This window comes from Rhopilema esculentum, chromosome 13, assembly GCF_057945365.1.
Source record: "Rhopilema esculentum isolate cy_ngs chromosome 13, ASM5794536v1, whole genome shotgun sequence".
In the NCBI taxonomy this organism is placed as follows: Eukaryota; Metazoa; Cnidaria; class Scyphozoa; order Rhizostomeae; family Rhizostomatidae; genus Rhopilema; species Rhopilema esculentum.
The window spans coordinates 11,308,779-11,335,673 of NC_142827.1; the positions used below are offsets into that span (position 1 = coordinate 11,308,779).

General features: G+C 35.8%; 1 protein-coding gene across 2 annotated transcripts; it reads left to right on the forward strand.

Annotated features, from left to right (window-relative positions):
• The first annotated feature begins 4,641 nt into the window (after window positions 1–4,641).
• Window positions 4,642–26,727, forward strand: LOC135691642 (structure-specific endonuclease subunit EME1). 2 transcript variants are annotated; one of them, XM_065209571.2, is made up of 12 exons: window positions 4,642–9,158; window positions 11,610–12,004; window positions 12,888–13,076; window positions 13,292–13,339; window positions 13,746–13,913; window positions 14,955–15,047; window positions 19,054–19,166; window positions 20,666–20,857; window positions 21,686–21,746; window positions 24,511–24,636; window positions 25,942–25,998; window positions 26,406–26,727. In XM_065209571.2, the coding sequence occupies exons 1-12, from the start codon at window positions 9,026–9,028 to the stop codon at window positions 26,520–26,522; spliced, it is 1,692 nt and encodes a 563-aa protein (XP_065065643.2). In that variant the 5' UTR covers window positions 4,642–9,025; the 3' UTR covers window positions 26,523–26,727. The 2 variants fall into 2 exon arrangements, with proteins under 2 accessions (XP_065065643.2, XP_065065644.2); XM_065209572.2 differs by lacking the exon at window positions 24,511–24,636.
• Window positions 26,728–26,895: the final 168 nt, after the last annotated feature.

The window sequence follows — 26,895 nt, forward strand, 5'->3', positions numbered from 1 at the left end:
ATAGCAACGTGTTCTGTCAAAATATTTAAAAACTATATCTTTAGCCATTTCTTGTTAACAGTTGGTAGGCAGTTCTGCAGTGTAGATATCAATGAGCTCATGTAATTGCAACATTGATCAATGCAGGATAAAGAATTAAATCGAAAGAAGGCGGTGAAGCACTGCTCCGTGCGATTTGAAAAGCATTCACATTTCATAACAAAACGATTAAGTACTCACAACAGGAGAAAATAACTCAAGAAATATGAAGCTTTGACAATCACTCTTATTTTTAAAATCTATTTCTCAATTTCTGGAACGCAATTTGTTTCGTTTGCCAATTCGCGGAGAATACTCATTGTCGATTATTCAGGCAATTTTTCGGTATGAGAATGAGTTAAAAACAAGAGCAGCAGACCCAGAGTTTCGGCTTACAGTTTTCTTTAAGATGACGTCTATAACGAACAAACAGCTCTTATCACAGAAACATAATATACAAATGCAGAACGAACGGTTGTACTTATTGGTATAGATTTTCGCGAATGAAGGACGATTGTTTCTCCTCTCACTTGCGTTAAAAATAGCCAAACTCGAGAGCAGGTCCTTATGGCTTTTTCTGTGCCAACTCGCAACCTGTTAATGCCTAGTGCTAAAATTCTACGCCAAAAACGTAAACAACCTCTAGGTAACTGAGAAACCCATTTACTTAACAGTGATTTCAAACAGCTACCTCAAATCTCAGAGCGTGTTGCTGAATTCGACTATGCATAATTAATGACTGAATTCATTTTAAAGAAAACCGGATCCTTAAAATGTTAGGGTACGCTGTTGTTTCTGTTTTCCGCCGTGGGAAAGAGCGTCTCTAGCCAGTTGCCCTCTATTGTTGATCAAAAGCATTTATATACCACCAATAAAAATAAGATTAGGAAAGTACGCGTCATTGCTCGTAAGAATGTCATTAAAAAGAATTTGAACAAAGCTTCTAACTGAAGCAGGAAATATTTCATTGTAATTGGCTGTGGAAGATTTGCATATGAATACTTATGACCCGTTGGATTTGTATTAATAAGATAGACAGAAGATTCCTTTGACAGAAAAAGTACAACACGAATCTGCGATAGGACGAAGCAGAGGATAACAATACGACTTCTTCTAAAGGATAATAACACGAAAATTGACGAGGCACAGTTCTGTAACTGAGCTACATTAAATTAAAAGAAAAGATGGCGAATGTTTGCGATCAAAACACTACACAATTATCAACTAATGAGCTCTTAAGTTTCGTATCGAATGCTTCAAGAGAGCTCAAGGACATGCTTGGTAAAGTTGACACCGACGAAAGAAGAGAAGCAACTTCAGGAACCTGTTTTAGTTTACCATTGCCAGCTACACCAATGAGTAGCCCTGTGCCGAGTCCAACTCCAAGCTGTGTGTCTTCGGTTAGTGACCAGGAGGTCCCTTCTATGTCTCCCCGCTTTTTTGCGAGCGGTTCCCAAAAATGGTCGCCTCGCAAAAGGAGCCACGATTCATTGCGCGATGTGCCTTTTTCCAACTCTTCTGCAAAATTCAGGCGAACCGACAGCGTTGGGGATTACGACGAGTACTATCAAAGTTGTGCTTTGAAGACACCTCACAGACCAAGCGTAATGCAAAGTTCGCCCCATGAAATCGACTATGTAGTACAGCAACTTGTTTGCCAAAAATCATTACAAGCAAGACAGACATTCGACCAGCTAAATGGCGCTCAGCTAGATTGCCACCAACATCCGTCTTACAACAGAATTTCCCAGCAATCGGCCTGTGAAAGTTACACTGTCCGTTTTGGGAACCAGCCGAGTTATACCGGACACGGTATGTACTTCCCATCGACGCACTCCTATCACATTCCACCAACGGAACCAGTTCCCGATTTCGCTGACCTGGTAAGTTGGATGCTGGCAGAAGACTTTCTAGATGCAGAGTCATTATCTGCTCTACTCTCGCGTTGTTAGTTAATGTATATTTTAATTAGACGAGATCTAGATTTAGCTCGAATTTAACCAATCATCGACAAGTGCTTCGACAAGTACGCTGTAACATTACTATCCACACCGTCACAATATTTCCAACTCATACTCAGAAATTATACGTTTTAACCATATAAACGGATAATAATTTACACGATGAAACATCTGATGGTCTTTCGAGAAATCTTTCAGTGCAAAATCAAATGTGAAATGTATAAGCATAGACCTTGTTAGAACCATGGGTTGTTCTTTGAGTTTGAAATATTGTTGAGCGTTTGTGGTATTTTATGCAGACAAATGTATATTTATATACGAATTGAATATTTAAAGGAAGCTTACACATCACCCTTGCACCGTGCCATTAATACTCAAGTAAGTTTAGACTATTAGTACAACAGTGGGCGTTTCCGTGTTTCGATGTTGCCAAACCAATAAAGATGGAGAAATTTGAAACTGAGTTTTATTTGTTTGGTTAGATTGCTTAGAAATTGAGAGTTTCTGTTTTGTTGAACAGACTCTTGAAACTGGCCTGCTAAGGGTTATGTGTTTGCTTATACCGGGTTTAGATGCATGACGTTGCAATCCATAGAAATTTATTTTATACTGACGCAGGACGTCCGAAGTATTGCGTCTCCATGGAATGGAGTGCATGTAAATAATGCTTAAATGACTGACATATTGTCTCTTAGAGCTCAAGTATGACTCTTGATTGTCGAACCTAACAAAGTTGTAAAATGAGGCCTTTTCAAAGCAAGGTCTTCATTTGTAGCATACTCAAATGTGACAAGGGGATGTCACATAGATGGGAAATGTATCAATTTGGCTTTTTGGAAAAGATGACTAAAAAAGACCGTAGATAATAGCCGGATATTTTGCCAATTTGCCATTACCTTTTAAACTATTAACACAAAACTGTTTTGCGCATCTTTAACTTTTAAAGCCTGATCTCAAAACACCCTATTTTGACAATAATAGAATTACCTGATCTTACACAGGCAATGGTAATTCATCAGAGGAGCAGCCCCTGTTTGATTTTGTTCCGATCACTTTGGCAACAGACTCAATTGAATTAATTGCGCAGATTTGAAGTTTTAAGAATCTGAAAGCTTTTGACACAAGGTTCAAGGTGAATCTAAATGCTTTTTATAAGGTTGACTTTGAGTTGCAAAGTCAAGTGACCTTGTGAAATTAGACTCTGGTTTACCAGTGTTGTGGTTTAACCTATATTGCGGTATAAATACGAGTAGAACGTAGGCAGGTGCTGCGTTTAGACTATCGCAACTTTCATAAGCTTGAATGCAATTTAATTATGCTCTGTCTACTTAAATATTCATGAATTGTGTTCAGTTAGGGGAAAGTTGCAAACCTGCACTCATTGAAATCTGATAGCAAAGATTTTAAGAGTTGGAAGCGTTTTATTTTGTCAGATACCATCATTTGATAGCATAGAGATGGCAGTTCTTCCCACTGCCAACGCAATGGCATTCCGCTGAAAGAGACAACAACATCAAGCATTATCTGTGTATTTGATGCCAAATAATCCTTTTCAAATGTGTACTTACATTCTTTTCTCTCCTTATGATAATGAACACACACGTTGTTTTTACCAAGACTGCCTATCTAGGTTTTTGTAAATACAAAAGCCTAGATAGGCAGTCTTGGTAAAAACAAGATCAAAAGCTTGAAATCAGTTGGTGAGGTTTGCAAGAACTCGCAGATCAATGTTTTGTTTTTACTCTCATTTTGTCTGTTACACACATAGAATTGAAAAGCGTGTCGACATCAATTCTTTTTTTGTTTAAATTGGTATTCAGAGGATCTTCTTATTCTTTATATACTTGAAATTTTTTTACTTTGCAACAAAAAAGTCTCAGTGTTTTATTTTGCTATTACGAAGAATGTTTTACTTTTTACGTACTGCACTAGACAGATTCCCTTTATCATCTTTTCAGCTGCCGCAAATTGGGGGGGGGGGGGGGTGGGGTGGGGGGATTAGAGCTTTGTGGGTCACCTTTCTAATTGAAAATAGACCCTTCTGGTAAGTGACCAGGCTAGAAAATTCCTAATCAGTGCTGAAACAATTGATGCAAAGAGATTACCAGTAACATTACATGTGATGGTGTTTTTGGCAACCATCAAAGCTAAAGGCCTGATTTTGAGACCCAAATATGCTTATTGTGGTTAGAAAATGAACGGCTAGACTTGCTCTTTTTTACTCTTTTTTTACTGAACCCATGATCTTTCAGAATTTTGGGCTAGCAGGCTTTTTGAAACCCATTGCAACGATTCACTGAGCTTCAATATAGAACCGTGTAAGGAGCATAATTTCAGCATACAACTTCATCGCTTTTCATCACCAAAAACTATAAAAACTGTCTACAACTTGAAGTGATATGAAATTAACGAGTTGCAAACGTGTTTTTAGACCTTAAAGTCGTATTCTCTGTTTTTATAAAGCTTCCTTCATGTGTATGTAAATTCTGATGCCCAGATGAAATTTAAAATGGCTTACCTTGTTTTCTTCATTTTCGTCGCAATATCTGATGGGAAAGACAGGCCTATATGACAGTGCTTCATGTCTTAATGGATTTTTGATAAACACAACTTATAAAACTTTTCTAATTAGGCATTATCTAATTGGCTGATGCTTGACATTTTGCATTGATTCTGTTAAAGTAAATCAGCCTAATATTTTCTCTAAAACACGTATTATGGTTCTACCCACGTCCAAGCATTTCAATTTTCTTCCTTTTCATTCCCGCACTTTCAAGAAAAGCTGAATGTGACTTCAAAATGCTTTGAAAGTGTTTGGTAAACACGGTCCTTAACCGCCAGCAATCCCAACAAAAACTGAAAGCATACTTACGTCCCAGTTCAGCACATATATTTGTATTTTTTGCTTGAAGATAATAGGAGGTAGGCGTTTAGAGAAAGTAGCGTTTGTTCTTTTTCAAGGGTTATGAGATTTTCACTTGTCGCAATATATTCGCCTTTTCATCGAACAAAATAATTGATGTACTCGGCCCATTCCAAAAAGCTGTTGAAGAATTTTATAGATGACCAAGTTTTTTCAAAAAATTTTAAACGAGGATTTAGAGGTTTGAGAGTCATGCATTCTGGTTTAAAGGTCTTTATAGTATAATTTTTGTATAGTACAATTTTTAAAAAGTCATTGCTGTGTTTAAATTCGTCTATGACGTCATTCATACGAATTGTGCTGAGCCATGATTAATGAAAAGCTTTAAGAGGTTCCAAAAAGATATTTTTCAAGAAATTATAGTTAATGTTTTGTGAACATGTTCATTTTAAATCATATAATTTGTAATCCCATGAAAGACGTTCGATCCTATGATCTTCAAAAAAGCCCGGGTATCTATCAACACAAGAGCAATAACCAAATGAGAGGACAAATGAGCTTCCTTAATTGGTATCAAGAGGTCATTAATTAGTAGCTTTATTGCCGCTGGCAGGAAGGAAAAATTAGAAAAAATTGCGCCATGAGAAATTAGAGGAATAGTAGGATTATTTTGTTGCTGTATGCATTTAAGATCAAATTAGTGCGAGAAAAACCATTGTGACAAAATTATTAGTGAAAATTGCAACTGAGGTATCTTTCTTCAAGTTAATAGAGTTTCAACCAATTTGGAATTTGTAAGCAACTAGCTACTACAACCTATGCTCTACATAAATACAGTAATAAATAAGAGTTTTTGTTCTAAGTACCCTCAGCTTTGAAATAAAAATTATTGAAGGTTAATTGTAGAAGACCTTTGTGCAGCTTTGTGTCACTTTAAAAAATTATTCAACTTAAACATTTTATCACTTTTTTACCATCCTGATCAAAGAAGGTAGCCAGAAAAAAGCTTTGTATAGTTCAACCAAAATTTTTTATATTTAAAAATCAACAGTCCTAGTTTGATCGCTTTAGTAGGGGCGAAAGTAATGTTCATACGCTATTTTCTAAATATATAATGGCACTAAAGAGATTGTCTCGCAAAGAAAAATTCATTCGTGCAGGGGCGTTGTGGCAAATGAATTCTAGAGGGGGCCAGAAAGATAGACTTTCCGACAAAATTTCTTTGATATATTTCAATCAAATAGAAGCATTTCGCGTAAATGTAAGACGGGGGTGGATTAGAAAAACTCATAACTTTTGCCTTAGTTGGAAAGATATTAAAAATGCACTTTTATCTTGTCTCTGTGCTTCAAACTTTTTATAACCTAATGCTTCAAATTCTGCAGAAATTGTATTCTTTGAAGGAAATTTTCATAACAAAATCTTATTCTTAAATTCAATATCCACTGGGGGAAAGCGATGGTTTTGATCGACTTCTTCCTTCTTTTACCTTACGCAACGTAACTGCAAAAATCTTCAAATCGGGTTAAAACACAATTTTAAAAAATCTGGTGATAGGCACAAAATTGGCCCTGTCCCAGTCTTCAATATCAAACAAAGATATAACTGATGACCAATATTGACCAATTTCCATTTTCAAATTTGGCCCTTGAAGCTTTGAATTTTCTCTGACAAAATCCGAGCAGTAACTCCTCACTTTGTGGTTGGAATCGGTAAATTCTGAGAAATCATTTTGATTTGCTGAACTATAGTATTTTCCTTACAAAATTGAATTGCCCCTCGAAATTACGGTAAGTTTTTTAGTCCAAGTAATTACCCACTGCTCAAGTTTGAGAATTTTCAGACAAAACAATGGTCCCAAAATCCGTCAAATTTTGAAAGCAGAGGGGCCACGGCCCCCACTGTTCCCCGGCCCCGACCCTCGTACATTCGTGGCGTTTTAACTAACGTAGGGAAAAGCTGGTCAGAACAACAAAGGGCTACCATATAAACACTGTTTATAAGGGAAACTACGGTGGATTCCCGATAAAATGAACCCCGGATATAACGAACTTCCCGGTATAACGAACTAAATGTCTGGTCTCTCTGATTCTGCCTAACAAACTCCTTAAAAATTCTCTCGGTATAACGAACCCCGGATATAACGAACTCTCGTTATTACGAACCAATTTCTAGGTCCCTTCATCATAATTACCCTCGATATAACGAACTTATAAATTGTTCATCTGTTATTTTTGTTTATTTATTTTCGATGTTTATTTACCACTTAATTTGGTGGGAAATCATTTTTAAAGTCATCAAAACATGCCCATGATACATTTCAAGCACTGGCTGATAGACTCGAAGCACGAGATGAAAGTTTGATTGCATCAGAAACAGCTGCGAATGAGTACATTGACAATAGTGAATACCTGTACCTCTTTACATATGAGACATTGGCAATGAGCGACGACTAACATTTATTGAGAGACCCAGATGGAAAAGCAGAAAATGACAAACAAGAATGTGAAGTAATCGAAGACGTCATTCAACAGGCAACTAGGAGTGAGGTGATAGCTTTGCCAATCTTTTGGTCCCAAATAATAAGAGGAAAATCAAGATTTCCATCTTAAATGACTAACCATTACAGTATCCACCCCCAATTAAAACACTCTAAAAGGCAGACTCCTCTGATTAGCGAGCCCACACTGCCACCATGTTTATGAATGCACGGCAAGTAGAGGATCAGAAGCAATTTATCCACAGTTGCTTTGAAATTTTTGATTCAATCAAAAACAGTTGGATTTTAATCAAGCAAAATATATAATAAAAAATATAATAAACGTATGAGTCAAGCGGCGTGACGGGGCAGTGCGGGGACCTTAACATGTGAAGAGAAATTCTGCTGCCTTAGATCTTTTCTATGATCCTTATCTAAGTTTTTCCCGGATTTTCATGCAGGATGATGCGTCTTTAAAAGTGCATTTGAAAACCTTTGAAAATCAATTAAATTTTAAATATCTATGATATTTACGTAAATTGAATGAAGAATTTTATAACGATCTAGATGTGCATAAGAGGGAAACCTGATTGGTTTGTATTTCTTTACATCATTGTTATATGGTTGATCACAAATCACACCCAGTTTTTCACCCATTTCCATGATGCTTTGAATGCTATTAAGAAACATGCTTTCATGAAAAACCCTGCTTTTCGAGAAACCTCTTGGGGTCCCCTACGTGGCCCAAAAGCTTGGGGGCCTTTAGCTTTGTGCTTAATGTGCACAAGCACACCGAGCGCTACGCCACTGTATGAGACTCTACATTTGTTGAAGGGTAGGAAGAATTTTGTAAAATAGATGCTTTAGTTGCAGCATAGTTTATACATAGCATAGTTGCAGCCCCACCTGATACAGCCGCATCACATTGGAGCCTCAATGTCAGACGAAAGGATGGAAAACCTTGTTCAAATTAGCATCGATCGAGACATGGCAGATTCAACCATTGCTAGCTACAAAAAACTACACTAAAATTAGGTTTTATGTCTGCCTATGAAAAACCTTTGCCTATGAAATTTACATAAAAATACATCAAACTTGGTTATCAATAACGAGCGCGATTTCTTGTATGGTGCTGCGCCGGTTTCTCACCCGGGCCCCTTTATCAGCTCCACCCTTTCATTGTCTACCCCAATATTTTGGGGCTTTTACCGCCCCTGACTGAAGAGAAATTGAACAGGGACTAGTTACGTAACAAATTAAAAAATTCACATCCAGTCAAGCCAGTGGCGGTTTTAAGGGTGGTCCAGGGGGGGCATGGCCCGAGGCCCCACGCTTATGATAGCCAAAAGGGGCTCCACACCAAAGAAAAAAAGACAGAAATTGTAAAGCAAAAGGGCACCGCAGTCTCTGAAACCGCCACTGAGTCAACCCTCTCTTTTCGGTTATAATTTTCCTCGCAGTGACGTTCTCTTATAGTTTCAGTTCGTATATTTTGAGGAAATTTGTTGTTTCTAAAAGCGAATTGCTGTTTTTCTTCCTCAGCTAAAAAATTACTTCTTGTGTAAACTTTTCGCGCCAAAAATGAATACGAGGCGATTTCAAAATGATTTGTCGATTGGATTGTTGATGGATGGTGTGTGTATGTCTGGATGTTATGTTAGTGGTGAGAATATAAGTTTTTGAAGTTAATTGAAGATTTAGCTCATGGAGAACAAAGGAGCTGATGATGTGTCTTGTGAGGTTTCTCCAGTTCGGCGTATGCTTTCCCCTACACTTCCATTAATGGAAAGAATAAACGCAATCCTTGGAAAAAGATCAGAGGCCGTTTCTACAAATGGTAAGACTAACCGTAAAGACTTTTTAGATATGATTCTAGATTTTTATATCAGTTTACCAACCACATTCGACCATTATCCCAGCTGCACCAAGGGTGTTGTTCTAGTTATAACCCCTCCCTGTCAAATGCCGAAAAGGAGGCCAATTATTGCTATTGTTTTTGCAAAATTTCGTGCATGCAAGAACTAGCACTACACCCCTGTTCTGCATGCCCTTGTAATATTTTTAAAAAAATTTTTCTCTCTCTCTTTTTACTTGCTAACGGGCTAAAAACACTTTACATAATGCCAGTAAATTGACTCTGCAAAATATATGATGGATGGATTGACATCTTGAAATATCTACCTCAGGGACTCTCTGTAGGCCATCTGAAAATTATTTTGGATTGACAGAGTTGGTGCGGTTAACGTGTGGTTAAACATATCAATATAATATTCAAGCAATATCAAATGTCTTTGGATTTAGATGAAATAAATGAACTTCCTTCAAAATGCTCAGAGACTTTGGAACTCCCTTGCCACCCCTATTACAAGGGAGAATAACATTTTATTTGTGAGTAAAGAAAAAAGCACATCAGCAGTGTTGGAAATAAAAGCAAAAATTTATGAAAAGCTACTTTTTACAAATATTATCTTCAGAAGGAGTCATAATGTAGAGATTCCTGGAAAAGTGTTGATGTCTTTTCAAAAAAAGATATCAAATATAAATCAAATGTTAATCCAGTTACATAACTTTATGTTTTCTGTCACTGGTATTCTGGGTCAATGATTTGATTAGATCCTGTGTGTTATATGACAAGTTATATTTAGGTAACTCGATACCTTTTTTATGTGTAGAAACCATGATTAAAATTCACATACATGATTATAATTTGCTCTTAGGATTTTTGCTGCCCTCCGGCAGCCTGAAGGGGCTGTTGGATTTGATTATTCAAATTTTAATTATTGTATGGCATTTTTGCTTGGCAAAATCCATGCATAAGATTGAAAAGATATGCACACGCAGGCTAGCTCATATGAAAAGTTTAGCTCGTATAATGACCTTCTGATAAAGTCTCAACAATGCATGTTTTCCAACTTAGATATCTCCCTTTGAAATTTTTAACACTCTGAATGGTCTCAATCTACCCTTCATTAAAAATTTTTTCAAGCTAGATCCTCCAATTATTCATTGCAGAATCCTAATATTCTAACTCATTATAGGCCAAATCAGGTTGCTTTAGGCAACAACACTCTCAAGTTTTTAGGACCACAGATTTGGAACTGCTTGCCAAATGAACTAAATCATAAGACAACCTCAATGCACGTCTGGCCGTTTGAGGAATGCAATCACCAACATGGTCCTCAGTGCCCTCCTAGATTGCTCAAGAAGGGAGGTCAATCTCCCTCCACTCTACCAACTTTAACGTTAAATGCCTGTCTCAGATTTTTATTTACATTTTAAGCTCAACACATTTGTCACATCTTAAGTTTCTATTTATTTGGGGAATGATAGCATGTTTATGTTAATTACATTAGAAATACCGGGTATCAAATTACAGGCATCAATGTTAAGACAGATACTTTATTTGTTCATGGTTTTTCAAGCCCCTGTCTACTTTTATTCAAATATTTCAAAAATTTATCAAATAATGTTTTCTATTAAAAAAAACCGTTCATTTGTTAACATCTTTTAAACATTGAAAATAAATGCAAAGTTTATGCACATTCTAATTTGGCTTGACCGCTAGCAATAGCAGTGACATTTGGTTGTTTGATAAAACTAGAGAAAATACCAGGCCATTATGTCTTTTTATGAAGACTACCTTGAAGACAGAACAGAACATCATGTCATTCAACCAATGACATAACTAAAACAAAACATAACATCATGGCAATTTTACTTTGGTCTGCTTCGTTAATGTCCAAGCAGGAATGTTCATGCTGAAACCAAACAAGATAAGTGTTTTCAAGTTTCACTTTCCCCCCTCTTTCCACACTGAGGTGTGTTAACAGTGTTTTCATAAAGTCCACAATAGAAGGATTTTTCAGAAGATGTTTGAGAAGAGAGCAATTTACTACTCATCTACCAAAATTCTCACGGCCAGGCCACTCAACGTGTTCCAATGCTTGATAACTCAATGTGAAGGTCCCACATGCAACCGAAATGCATGTTGTTTTATTGTGAATAATGTACAAACCATATAGATAAAGATAATTATACAGTTTTTTAAATTTTACTTTAGCCAATGTATCCATCTATTTAAATTAGTTTACTTGTACATTTTTTTGCAGAATGACTATTTATAATTGATGTAAAATAAATATGCACCAACAACATTTGTAATTGATAGATCAAGAGAGGTTATTGATAGTAATAATTTTTTCCTTGGTTATCTCCCATACTCAGTCCAGTTAATATGCTTTGTTTCTAAAACTATATTGATGTTAGTAAATTTTTTCATACAATTTAGACCAAAGTAGAGGATTTGAAACAGAAACAGACAGTGATGGAAGTTCTGATGTGGATCAACATGAAAGCTTACCAAAGTTCATTGAGGAACACAAGAAATATAACTATATTACAGAAAAGTTTTCCAAGAAAAGTGAGAGTGTAGACTGTGTTTTGGAGAGTGTGCTGCCTGACAGTATTCAGCATACAAGTAAAACAGAAAGAATTGCTATTTCTCTGTTGCCTGATGATATAAGTGGAGATGACCCTAATATCAATGATATTGAATTTCCCCTTCCTTCTACAAGAACTCAACTGTACAGTAAAATATGCAACAATTTTAAAAAACAAAATATTAAAGAAATGAATTTTTGTGAGGTAACTAAACCTTCCCTGACTGTTGAAGAAGACCTTGAGGTAAGTTTTCCATAGGTATAGTATAGGAAAGTTTGTATCATCTATATAAGCAGCCCAAATAATAAATCTTTATTAGCAAGTGGTATGTTTGTTGGTTGATAACTATTGACATATTAGTTTGCTGATAAATAAAGTATTGCTTATAATGGTGTCAATGTCTGAAAAGATTTCAAAACGCTTTGTGATGATGTCATCTGTATGACGTGTTGTGCATATCAAGTTTTTGTATGCATTTGAAGACAAGCATAAATGTGGGCAGTGTAAAAACTTAGAAAGTTTGATCAAGTATGTTTGTTATAAGTTTAAGGCTGTCCTTTCAGACTAAACTTTTCTTATCTTTTATAATATAATAAAGTATGCATTAGAGATGTTTTTCTAAGCAATGAGTTTGAGTTTCATTAAACCAGCCTTGTTAACTTAAATTCAGATGCCACTATATAATTGAAGTGAAAGAACCCATGATGAAAATTGTCACCATTGACCCGTCAATCAAATTTTGATCATAGACTTTTCATTTTGCTAAACTATATATTCACTAGCTGTGGCTCTAATTTTCCAGGTTCTCTCTAGCCATTTCATTAAGTATAAAAAACAAGTTAAAAAAATCTTTTATGCATGTGCACATTCGAGGTCGGTGACAGATTGGAGTGATTGGTATTGTCATCAATTAGATATTAAACATTGTTTGCAAATTTTCAGACCCGGTTCCTACATTTAAAATAATGCCTCATGTTTTCTTCAAAGACCTTAAAGTTTAGAGAGAAAAAGCAAGTTTTCTGAGTTTTGAATATTGTCGAATGTAGCAAATAAAATATTTTGGAGATAATTTGCATCACAAGAAGCATTGATAAATATATCCAAAACCAAGCTTTTTTTCTTGTAGAAACCAATCAATGCAAATGTATCCGCAGAAAACAGAATTGCTAAGGATGCTGGAAAGGAGCTAAAAAGGAAAACAAAGGAATCTGCTAAAATAGCTAAAGAGACAGCAAAAGAAGAAGAGAAGAGAAGGAGACTTGAGGAAAAGGAAGAAAAGAAGAGAAAACAAGAGCAGGATAAAAACACCAAAAGGGTAAGTTGCCATAGCTGCTATACCAAGATATTCTATTTGCAATTCCAATCTTGTGTTCAAAGTATCCATCATTTAACAGAATTCAGCATAGTTTGCTTTAATAGCTATTTATGGCATGTTGTTGGGTTAACTAACTTATTTATCAAAGTGTGATTAATTGCATAATTAGTTATGTTCTAGAGAGCTTGTATATTTCTGTAAATTTGTTTCTTTAGGCTGAGTCTATGACTGCAAAGGCAAACTCCATTGACCAATGTTTAAAGGTAGGCTTTATGGCTTGAATTTGCAACAAGCATATATGATAACTATAAAGAGACAAATGCATCAAAAAGTCTAAAGGATAAGATTTTGATTGGTCAGTTTTTACAATAAAGTAGCAGCATTCATTCCAGCTGATATTTCCCCACATAGCTGTATTTCTCAGATAGTTCCTAAAAATGCACCAATCCTAGCCAATCTTCGCTATCACTTTCTCACGGCCCCTAATGATTCTTGAACTATGCTCCCTTATATTTTGTAAGACAAAGAAAGCCATTTCGCAAAGTTTATTGTTTTCAGAATTTATTTTTCCCCTGACAACCCCCCCCCCCATTTTCCCAACAGTATTGTTTGAATACTGATCTTGTACTTTTTGGCCTTTATCTCTATCAAAACATGTGTCATTTTCAGCATATTACAACCGTTCTTGATTCGACGGTTTTAAGCGATGGTGGCAGTGCTATTCTCCAAGCTCTAGAGACTGCTGGCGTCCAGTTCGAAGTTAAAAGAATGCCAGTAGACTCTTCAATTGGCTGGATGCGTAATCAAGTCGAATACACAGCTGAAGAAAACGGACAGGTAATCTGTACAAGGCAGATAACTTTGCGCATTCAACATGAATAGATAGCAATGATAAAAGAATCTCGCGAGTTGGTAAAAAATAGTTTTGAAATGGAATGTTCATACCATTTGTTCCATTGGACAGCGTCACATTTTTTATGTTTGTTGGTGAAATTTCCAAAGCAACCTAATTTCACTACAAACTTTTTATAAAGTTCCTGGCTAATTACAGATCGACTCGACGTACCCTAGACAGTTGACTTCAATTCTTCCCACAGTTATCATTTTAAGATAAAACGTAGACCAGAATATCAGTCGCATACTCTACCCTTCCAATATCAATGTTATATTGTTCCCATATCGACATTATATTACTGGTTTTACACAATCAGTAACACTTTGATCCCTGTTAAATGCTTATTTCAATTTGTCTGGTTTTAGGTAATGAATTGGTTACAATGTTTTTTGCAAAGTCTCCCCGCCCCTGGCTGTGATATTGAGCCGACAAAAGGAAACGTAGACATTAGACAGCGGGATGACGAACATTTGAGGCCTTTTTACGTTTTATATTATCTTCATAAGAATTTGGGAGATACCATCGAACCCAATCTACCGTCTGTCATCCATTTATGCTCTAACTGATAAAGGTATCAGGATACCCCGAGAACATTTTTTCTGTCACAGAGGGAGGCAAAGCGTGACAGAGCAAAAATGGTAGAATGACTAGTGGATAAGGACGCCTGCGCCCGGGGGCAGCGAGGGCAGTGGCCCTCCTTGCTCTCACAAAATTGAGCATTTTTCTTCTTTTTGCTATTATTTTACCCTTTTTCTTGGTGCTTTTCCCCCGTTGCTCTCTTTGATTGCAGGCTTCCCTGGGAATAACCGCAAACAGGCGGACCAAATACCGTTTTATAATCATTTGGGGACGAAATTTCCGCAGGCCACTCTTTTTCTGCTTGCGTAGATTTTAGTCTTTCTGATTATCACCTTTTGTACCAGTACCTTTTTGATTTGTACCAGTACCTTTTTCTTTTATAGTAATGACAATTGCTTTTTAAGATCAAAAGAAAAGACAGTTATGAAGAAGAAGATCAAGTTTTAATGAAAATAAAAGCTGAGAGCCTTGCAGAAATGATTGATTTAGAGAAAAAGGTATGAATGAATTGTCTCTCTTCTCGCCTCTACAGGCCCGTACACTCTGTTACAAGCCTACGAGATAACTGGCACTTGCAAGTGGGGGAAAATGACATGGGACAAAAAGCTGTAAAGCCTCGCAAATGACTGTTTAGGCGTGTTCTCTACACATTTCGACGATTTGCAGATTTCCCTTGGGCTCTTTCTCTCTAATGCAACCTTGCCATCGAATTGCTAAGAAATTGTTGATTTCATCGAACTTGAAACTGTATAGACAGTTCTCAAGTCTTCGAGAATACCCAAAGTTCATTAAGTGAGAATGGTCTATTAATGTTTCAAAAACTGCAGTCCCTTATACGAGGCCACTGAAAAGTTCCAGCAAGAGTTAGCCTCTAGATATCTCAAGTAATCTCAACACAAACCTTGATATGGTTATGGACGAAGTTGTAAATGGCAGACAAGACGTACGCTGAAATGATTATGTTCTAATTTGAATCCATATCTATAGTTTACCATGGATGTATCTACCGTCACAAAAAGGCGAGCAAACAGGCCTAAGTAAGGGCTAAACCAAGGTGGTTGTATTTGGTAGGCAAGATACTGATGCAGAATTGGTCCTTTCATTGAGGATTATGCGCATTGCATCGTGGTCATTCCTGCAGTGAGGAGATCAAAGAGGTCTTTTCAATACATATGGAGCATTTGGTAGACTTAACAAGCTATTGAACGGGAGAGCAGGCAAAGCAGATTGTTCGAGTCCTAAGGACCTTCGTTTTCAGTATTTTACTTTTTGTCGCCGAAACGTGTACACCATGAGCATCAAGATAATTAGCATCAGAAAGTTAATAAATACCACGGATTCTTAGATTGAAAAGTCGGACAAAGTATTGGTAAAAATGAGAACATGGTACAGATAATTACTCGCAGGAAACTATTATTATGTAAGCAGACTCGTTAAGAGAGCATATTACTTGACAATAGACGGTGACAACTACTGCGTCAAGAATACTGTCAGTCAGCAAGCATATGTTTTTGAATAACATAAGAAAGGCAATATTTGTTACGTCGTCTTTTTGTTGAGATTTTTATAAATGCTCACTTTTTGACTGAGACCGTGTCGTTTTCTTTTTTATTCAACCGTTTTAGAATGGCTGTCCTGACTCATTTTAATACAAATAAGATATCAATCTTCATCAACATCTTTTTCACAATCAAAGATTTCCTGAGCAGCATAAAAACGCTCTCTTCACAAAACATCTCTGTTTTCTTTCAATTTCTGCTACCAACCAAGCATTATGGGATCCCCTTTATAAATAGATTGAACAAGTCTAGACATTCATGTATTGTCAGGATAAAGGACAGAAACGTTTTTCGAATGTGATAATTTTCCGTTCTAAGTACCTCAACCGGAGCAAAGCGCCCAAAAACAGAACAGTTCTAGGCTAAACAGTTATATAACTCGTAGCGCGTCATCTGTCTTATGTAGCTTATCAAAACCAGAGATGACTATACGAGTAACCTTCAAAGGTCATGATAACTTGGGCATGTGCTCTCCGAGTTATGCAAGTCAACAGGAGAGACGATGGAACAAAAGAAAGAGACACGTGAATTGACGGATAGAAAAAGATTACTTAAATGGTTTTTTATCCTGAAGATTTACATTCTGACTCTGATAAGAATTCTGATACGAAATGAATAAGAACAAAGGATTGATAAACCTGTTGACATTCTGCAAAATTTCAAACTTGATTGCTAATATCCAAAGATTATTTGAAATTTTATAGAGCCAGACTTCAGCGGTTAATGTGATGGTTAGTTAAAAATAAAAGTGTGTGTTGTCTCCAGTTTTTTAACATATACAACGAAATGATTTTTAAAGAATATCAAGGTCTTCCTGAAATTTCCATAGTTGGCCAGATTGTCCATAATCTGAGATGTGCTTGTGACATTTTTTTGCTTGCAAACTTGATAATTTGCAGAGGATTGCTAATAATGCTTTTCTCAAAAGCGAAATAAATACTTCTTTATCAATTGCAAAAGGATGGAAATATAATATAAGAGTATACTTAGATAACGATGTACCTGAGTGTAGGATAAATATTTATGACCACCAAGTCACCCACGTTGATTTGTTTAAAAACTTAGGAAGCAGGAAGGACTTGTATGACCTTAGATGTCTTTATAAAAACCAAGAGCACACTGTGCATTCTAGACAGGGTATGGCACCAGAAGAAAGATAAGAAAAACAAGAAGGAAAAAGAAAGAAGATGAATCAAAAGAAAAGAGAAGGAAGAGAAGTAGAAAAATACAAGACGAAGAAAAGGCAGAGAAGCAGAAAAGAATGAGAAGTGGTAGAACAGAAAGGAAATGAAGAAGAATGAAAAGCAAAACGGTAGAAGCAAAAGAAGAAGAAAGAAAGAGGTGAGACGACCGCAGAATAAAGCAGGATGAAAGAAGAGAAAGAAAGAAGCAGAAGAGTAAGAAGAAAAGTCCCAAAAAGTTGAAATGGCAAAAAATAGAAGAAGATATAGATGAGTAAAAAAGGGAGAGAAACAGAAAAAAGAGAATGAAAACAAAGAAAGCAGAGAAGTAGATGAAAATAAAAGAATAAGAAGTCAAAGGAAGCAGAAGAAAATTTAGAATGTTATGAAGATGAAAAGGAAGAAAATTTAGGAAGGGAGGAAGCACAGGAAAAAAACGAGAAGAACGAGAGAAAAAAAGCACAAAAGAAGCTGCAGATATAGTAAAAACAAAGCAAAGGAATAGAAGGAAGAATAGGCAGACGAAAGAAGAAGATTGTTATGATAAAAAGTAAAGGAAAAAGAAGGAGCAGAAAAGGGGAATAAGGAGTAAAAAAAGTTAGAAGATCAGGAAAAAGAGGTGGAACAAAAAGTATAAAAAGAACATAGGACAGAAGGAGAAGATTAAGAACAAAAATTAGCAGGATATCTATGACCTAACATGTGCTTAAAGAGATCAAAAAGTATTCCCAAGACAGAACATGTAGCAGAAAGAAGAGCAAGAATTCAAAGAAGAAGAAAATTTAGAAGAAGATGAAAAAAATTAATAAAGGGAATGATGAAGTAATAGTGGAAGAGTAAGAATAACAAGAGAATGTTGGAGGAGAAGAAAGAAAAGAAAAATAGAAAGAATAAGAAGCAAAAGAAAGAAGAAGCAAACATGAAGAGGAAGAAGAAGAAATATAGATTGAAGAAGAAGACAAAAATGAGACAAAGTGGAAACGTCGATCAAGGTGTGACATGGCAAACGCAATAATCCCGGTTTGACATTGAATTAGGCTGCGTTTAGACAAAGAGGAAACGTTGAGCAAGGTGTGACATGGCAAACGCAATAATCCCGGTTTGACAAAGAACGATTAACAAAAAAAGAGATGCGACGGAAATTCGAAAGTAGCCAAAGCTGTAAATAGCTGTTTCGCTATTTGCAAAAAAAGTTTTGGCTTTCTGGAAATTTTAAATAATGCTTCAGGGTTTTCTCCTTTATTCACTTGAACCCGAGAAAAGGTCACATTCGATCGCAAACTCCCATTGATAACTGGCATCGGATTGATGATTGAAGCTTCTCACTGTCATAACCGAAGAATCATCATGTTTCATTTTGATTCTTCGGGTATGGCGGCAGTTGAATTATTGTTTTATTTTATGACTACATTTGTAGAAGAGTTCTTTAATGCTGACTTCATAAAAATCTAATTTTTGAATTTTTGAATTTAGATCTGCTAACCTGACAGAGCATCATGAAATACCTATAAAAAATGCAAAATCAGATTAAATTTGTTCCAAGTTGGCTCAGGTACGGCCACATGAGCACAGGCACTTCACCCATTATGCTAAATAACTTTATGAACTGTGCCAAAATAGCAGTAATTTGTTAGCAAACTTCAAATCTTTTCTTAACAAAATCTCACCCCATTTTGACATATTCAACTGACTTTTCATATTAAGAAGTATTTCACTGTGTTCTTTTAGTTTGTATCGTTAATCTTTAATATGTAAAACTCTAGAGTGGAAATGAACGCTCAGGAAATGGCATTCTATCTTGTGTTTCGAACGCTGAAAGACTTCTTCCTGGCAAGAAAATAACAATCATTTTCACTGGCCTGGAAACCTATTCGAAGTAAGTTGGCAAACACTTCTTTCCAGTCTTAAAAGTAAAACTTCGAGTTTTCCCAGTAGTCTGCGTATCACCGATGATGTCGTTGTTAATTTTTAGCAAATATTAAATTGTAATTGAGACCTTGTAAATCTACAAAAATCACAGGGAAAGCATCTTGAATTTAAGTTGGAAGAAGAGCAAAAGAGTTTTGTTTCCAGTAACTAACAATATGCGTTACAAGAAAGGTGATGCACAGATGGTAATAAAATATTAGTATGTTCCTTGTCAGACCAACTTCGTCCTTAATAATGGCTTGATCATCGCTAATAACTTTGAAGATAAACTGGTCATCAACTGTTTTATCATCATCATCTATTGTACACTGTTATATGATGTGTCTAATTTCCGCTGTTTTATTGGTAAATTTCTGCAATTAGCACTATAATGAAGCAATTATGTTGTGCTGGAAAGGGGCCATCTTTTATTTCTGACGGATTACGAGGAGAAATACTTCTCTCCTGTCATGCACCAAAAAAGTCATGTCTACTGGAGTCCTCTCCTAATAGCCGGTTCCTTTTCAAAGACTAGGTAATAAAACAATAATTCGCGAATCGATGCCAGTTGCTTTTTCCTATCTGTCTGGTTTATTACAATTTATTTGAATTACATTTCATTTAGTAGGCGGCGCCTTTAAGAAGACAGCTGCCACCAAGAAATAAACCACTAGGCTGTCATCTTACTCGTGTTTTTCTTTCAAAAATGCTCTATTTGTCAGTAATAAGTGATTTTTGACAATTTACCTGACAAAGATGTTTTCTTTCCTTCAAACCTTGAATGTCTCTCGAAATGTGGCTAACGACGGTGAACGTATTGTGCAGAGATGCAAGCCCGCGCAGAAGCGCAGGTCCACGCAGAAACGCGTATGACACAGCAATGGTAAATGCTCCACACTGTCAATGAAAGTCATTCTCCATGCAAACAATCAATACACTGAAATAGCATTTGTGTTTTGCCATCTTTGACATGAATCTACACAAACTATCTAAAGCATATCTAAATGCTTCGACATTTTGCTATATATTGTATTGTATATATATTATATTATATATATAATCATAAGGCAAATGCTGACAGGAGGAAAATTCTTTCCACAAGGGTGCTGCCCAATTGTATTGAACTACTCTTGGTCGGAATCGAACTCCAGTTTGCTGCGTCGAAAGCCCCCGCTCATTCCACTGAGCCAAACGGCCCTGTTTGTTTAATCAGCTTTGCCCTGTCTGTGCTAGTCCATTGATTGAATGTTATACTGTAATCCTCTTCCTCGGTGAAGATATTATCTACTTCATTTGCATCTGCACTCGTTTCATCTTGGTCACTGGGTCTCGCATTCAGTTGTTCTCTAAGGTATTATATTATATATATATTCATATACTTATACTTAGAATTTTCGCCAGTGGTTTGTTAGTGGAGGGTGTCTTTGTTTCAAAGCGTCCAATTGAATGTGGTTTTTCCATTTTAAGGATAGTGAAAGCAAAATCTACTTTGAAAAGAAAACAGCCCTCAATGCCATGTATAACTAAAACAGATCTGGAAGATACTTTGCTGCAATTGCAGTTACAGTACAACTGTTGTGTCCATTTTTGTGAACAAGCTGAAGATTTTGCACAATTCGTTTGCGCCTTCACAAAGTCGATCGCTGAGAGACCCCATAAGTATACCCTTATTCAGCTAAACATTTCATTTCGCTTTTTATATGACGTCATTGTATGATTTTTTTTACTAAAGAATCAACTGTGTAATTAAGATTTCACCTTTTTTATTTTCTCGGGATATTGTTGACAGTTCAAATATCCTTGGTCAAATTGTTAAGCAGTTCAGTGTTTTTCAACCTTTTCCAGCCATACTAGAAAACAAAATTACCCTTCCCTGTTTTTTTTTACTTTCTCCGTCCTACTGGATCTTATGAAAATCGCCCTGCTTACTAATTTTTTAGATTTTAGTTGGCGTGGGTGCGAAAAAGCAATTGTTTCCACAAATGGATTTTTGAATTAACAATATTATGCAGTGCCCAAATATACATTAAGAACTAATAGTTTTTTGATGAATCATTTTATATCATATGCCTAGCGTATTTCCAAGCACTGCCCTGGTGTCCTGTAGCTCAGTTCCTTTTCTTATAACAACTGAAAGGCATAAATTCTAATTTTTCAGATAGACACCTCAGATATCTTATCAAGTTAAGTTTTGATTAAAAGTCAAAGAAATTCCCATTTTCATTTTGTTGATTGTAATTTTCCAGTGAGCTTAACTAAGTTGGTTTCTTTTGCGTTTAATGCGACACATACAAATTTAGCTAGAAATTTCCCTTTTGTGAGCATATTTTGTTCTTGCGAATTTTTTTGGATCCAAGCAAGTTTGTTCACTTGATGTGTAACTGCATGTACAAATTTGTATTCTTATCAAAACAAAAAATAGAAACCTGGATGAGTTATGAATAGCCAACAATTTAGACTTAATGTATATTAACGTTGCAATTTTAGGAAAACAAGCGGAGTAGCTTTTGATGTTTATATGAACAGCCACGAAAAGGGTTTGCCCCGGGTAAGTCGTGTTTTTGATTACCATTTCTACTTTTTAAGCATGTATGGAAATTATTCATCTCATGTTGAATCGTAACTTGATCGCTATTATTATTATCATTATCATTATCATGCTGATCTTATTTATTATTATTATCATTATTATTATTTTTATTATTATTTTTATTATTATTATTATTTTTATTATTATTATTATTAAAGCATGCCTCAGAATATTTTCAATTTCACCATAAGGTACCTAAACAATACCCTTGCTACACAGAAAAACTTGAAAAAGTGGAACTTGAGCCAGACTTCTGACTGTTCTTTCTGTTTTCTGCCAGAAACCCTCCTTCACGTTGTTGCTGGCTGCAAAACATACCTGGAACAAGGCCGATACACCTGGCGTCATAACTCTATCTTAAACTTTCTAGCTACGTCTCTTAAAGCTGTTAATGAATCTACCATCTACGCTGATATACCTGGCTATCTTTCACCATCAATCATAACTGGAGAAAACCTTCGCCCAGATCTTCTCTTGAAGACTAACAACAATTACCTATACATCTTAGAGCTTACTTGGTTTTGAATCCAATCTTGACACAAATGCAACAAGAAAACACAGCAAGTATGCTCCTCTCCTATCTGACTTACAGCGAAAGTTCAAATGTGTCTCTTTTGTGAATCTTTCTATGAGCTCTCTTGGCATCTTTGGCAATTCCTGCATCTCCTTCTTCAAAATGTGTGACTCTCTCTCCATCGATCAACAACAAAAACGGTATCTCATCTCTAAACTTTCCAACATTGCTATCCGTACTACGTACTACATATTTTGTTGCAAAAATAAACCATGGACAAATCCGGAATTAAATCCGTTTTAATTTTGGTTGTTTCATTTTTCTCAGTTATTCCTTTTATCTTACGATTGTTATAGTTTTTCTTCTTCTTGTAAAACCAGGCTAGCCAATTGCAAATTACCTTGTAATAGTGAGATTTGTAATTGTAGTTTAAGTTGAATTCAAAATGAAAAATTTACATTATTGTTATTGTTACAAGCCATCGAAGAGTCAACTCTTAATGCTGCTCTCAATACATTCTTCTCTCCTTCTGTCGTCACTGGAGAACAATTCTGTCCTGACTTGCCTTTGATCACTAAAGTCAAAAGCCTCTTTATCCTTGAACTTACTGTTGGTTTCGAAACGAATCTCGATAACGATGTAGAGAGAAAAAGGCTCAAGTATCGTTCATTAATATCTGACATGTCTTCTTCATAAAAATGCGTCACCTTTGTCAACCTTTCTATCGGTTCACTTGGTATTTTTGGCCAAGCATCAACTTCTTTCCTCGAAATGTGTGACATGCTTAATCTTGATCAACAACACACACTTAATGATACGTAAACTGTCAAACATCATCATTAGATCTACCTACTACATCTTTTGCCGGCGTAAGAAAACATGGAACAACCCAAAGCTTATATCTTTTAAACGAATATCTTGTTATTCTCTATTGTATATCTTTCTGTTGTTATGACTACGTGTAACATTCACTCAACTTATGTAACAGGCAAGCCATTTACAAAGTACCTTATCTTGTGCGCTTTGTAACTGTAATGTTTAAGAATTTAAAATGAAAATGTTTCCATTATTATTATTAAGAGACTGGATAGCAATATTTAAAGAAAGGCAGAAGATTGTAATCTCTCCATTAGAGTTGTCAAGTGATGACGTCACAAAAATCTATTTTTAAAATTTTTGAAATTTTTTCCAATAATCTGAAAGAGCTTCATGAAATACCTCTAAATCTGCAAAATCAGTTAAAGGTACTACGAATTGGCTGAGGCATGACCAGATGAACACAAGCTCTGGCCCCATCAAACCTCTGTAATTTGGACTCAGTGCATCACTTTATGAACTGAGCCAAAATAACAGTAACCCGATAGCAAGCTTAAAATCTTCAATGGGACATAGTTTATGCCACGTGAGCCTATTTGAAATTCTGTGATTAGACGAGGTAACCTCGAAATATGAAAATTTACCATCTTCTCTCTGAAATGGTTGTGTTTTATTTCAAACTTTTCTTGGGGGATTTCGTTGGGTCTTTTCACTGACTGGGCATTAAGAGTTTTAGAAATAAAGCAAAAACGAGTTTGAATTAAGTATGCATGGGCTTTTGCTTTCAGCTTGGGCTTTCGAAAATTGTGATAGCTGCTAGTACTTTTCTAGACAATGGTTAAAAGCCTTGGCTACGTCTGCAATAAAATTTTTCACTTTTTTAAGAAACTGCAGTCAACCAAGTACCACCAACGGTTCACTATGCCTGAGTTGAATATTGTATATGGCAAAATCATCATTCCTATATTCAGCGTGTCGTCCAACAGCGTGTCGTCTTAAATCCATTTTTTGCTAAATGTTGGTTTTTTGCTAAAGTATCAGTTATCTCCGCGTACCCACTTTGAAATTGAGGAGGTTGTTTCACAAATATTTATAGGCATCATTGCATGCATAAGCTTATAAAGGGGGATTCGAAATGGGTGCTACCTAGTTGTAAATACTGTATTTGGTAGGAATCGATTAAAAATTATAGATTTAAACAACACTTTCACGTAAAAGTTTCGACGAAATGTCTTGATGACCAATTGTCATTGAAAGTTTGGACGAATGGCTGGATACATAAATATAAATGATTAAATATGAAAATAACTCTTAACCGGTCTGCCATATAGTGGTCGATACCGTATACGCTGCACATTATTGTATCTTAGATTTTATGTTTTCATGTTGAAGGTCACGAAAGACGGACTGGGCCTCCTTGATGTTTGGGTAAGACAGCTACAGCAGTTTAAAGGTGTTGGCTATGAAACGGCCGCTGCCATTGCTCAAAAATATCCATCGCCATTACTTCTTTTTAAGGTTTGTAGGATTTGACAAATAAAAATTTTGCATGAAAGGAAAATCTTCTCCCTAACTTTCTTAGAAAACCCTAACTTTCGGATTTCTTAGAAAACCAATCAGCTACGCAAGCGACTACTGAATATGTTGGCCTGAAGTGTTGTGTGCGATTTTAGGGTTGAAATTTGCGATCTTCTTTCCAATCGCTGTTTTAAAACTTTAACGTGATTCTAATTGTAGCTGGAAGTTTTCCAAGTGCCATAGGAAAGTCCGTGTGCATGAAATTACCTTAATTGAAAGTTTTCTCCTATCTTGTTCACGAAAACAAACATTTTCTACGAAAGATGAGACGCCGGAAAACCAGATATAAATACAGAAAAGAATGAGAAATTGTTATTACCATTTATATTCTGAAATTCTGAAACCGATCAAAGTTGTCGAACGGAAAATTCACACTAAACAAAAACGAACGGAAAACTTTGGTTCCGTGCCTGAAAAAGTGACGATAGGCCTTGCGTTTACACTAGGCATCTTGGTTCTGTTCATCTTTGGTATCGCCAAAATGCGAAACACTTTGGTTTTCTCTAGTGTAAACCTTTAGGAACAGAACTTTTTGGTTATGATTGAAAACGGGGCTTAATCTAGTGTTGGGACGAGGATTTCTTTAAGTGTCAGGCGTCATTGCCGCGCCACTGCGCGTGTTTCGCATGAAAGTTCCGTTCTTTTTTACTCAAACACAGAATTGAGACTTATATGTAAACGGGCTCAAATTTTGTTCCGTTTCCAATTATTTCATTCATTCGAAATGCTCAAGAACGAACCCTTTGGTAATTTTTTCAGGAATCAGGGAATCGTAATTCGTTCGTAGAATACTTTTCTTGTTAAAATTGCGAAACACAGGACCCAATAACCCATAACCCCTGTCCAATAGACCACGTATACAAGTTCTAAAAAGTGTTTTCTCGTGACCGATAAACTTTCAATTTCCAGACAGTTTGGTGCAGAGAAATCGGTCATTATAACGATAAAACATTTGTAGAGTCATAAATTTCTTTGCTCGTTGAGTCTTTTTTGCTGAATCATTTACTGTAAATCGCCGAATACAACCAACCACAGGCTATGTTAAGGTGTTAAATTCCCTTGGTTTCTCTGAACTTGCTTTTCCTGAACTTTCAGATCGATCTTCCCTCTTTTACATTTGTTCAGCGTTAAAGGAATGTGACATCTGGATAAATAATTATTCGAGGGTCTCAACCCAAAAACCCCTGGTGTGCAAATCTATTTTTTCTTCAAAGTTTATATATTGCATCATTTTCCCATGTTCAGGAGTACCAAAGAGCCTCTTCTGAGTTGGGAGCAAGCTTGCTTTTACAGGATATTGAGGTAACCGCTTACATATTTCAATGTCAAATCATTGTTATTGTTTGAAAAAGGTGGTACATATTTTCGTTGGTTTGATGTCAGAGATCACATGATTGGTAAAACAATAATTTACTAGACTTTAGTTTCTTGGCTGTGAATCTTCAGATTCCTGGAAACCAAAAACTTAACAATGATGTAATGATATATTCAAAGACCTGCTTCTGGGAAATCAAACCCTTTGATTTGACTGTTCTCCTTCATCTAAGATTGTTATATAAAGATATAATATCTTTCTCTGAGGATTCCCTGAGGGGTTTTGCACCCTGCCAACTTTTTTGCACAAAATATATCGCATTTTGAACATTGTGTTCATTTCAATTATATAGATTTCTATTGATCTAAGAGCTTCAATGTCTATTTAATCATAGGTCAGAAGAGGTCATGGTGTTCTGGCCACATCTCGAAGAGTTGGACCAGAGCTATCAAAAAAGATTTACACCTTATTAATGTCTATTTGTGGTACTGCTGAACTTGCAAAGTCATAATGCTCACAGTCCCATGACCAAAATAGTTTTAAAAAATAATGTATCAAATAGTTTTATCATATAATTATTCCTTTTAAGCAACATTCAGGCAAATGAACACCCAATAAATGATAAGACATTAATTTTATTCACTGTTAGATAAAACACATTTTGCTATCCTTAGAAAGTTTTGCAAAGGAATTTTAAATATATCCTCTCCTAGATTATGGTTTCCCTCATTTTCTGAGTTTTTTCCTGATGGGTTAGAAATGAGTATTTTTATTCTTAACAGTTTCCTGAAACGCATATACACTGTTGATTTCATCAAAGTTATAAAATTTAACTAGTTTTGGTTTTGTAAATATGTTCTTATTTTGGTTCCCAATAATGTTAA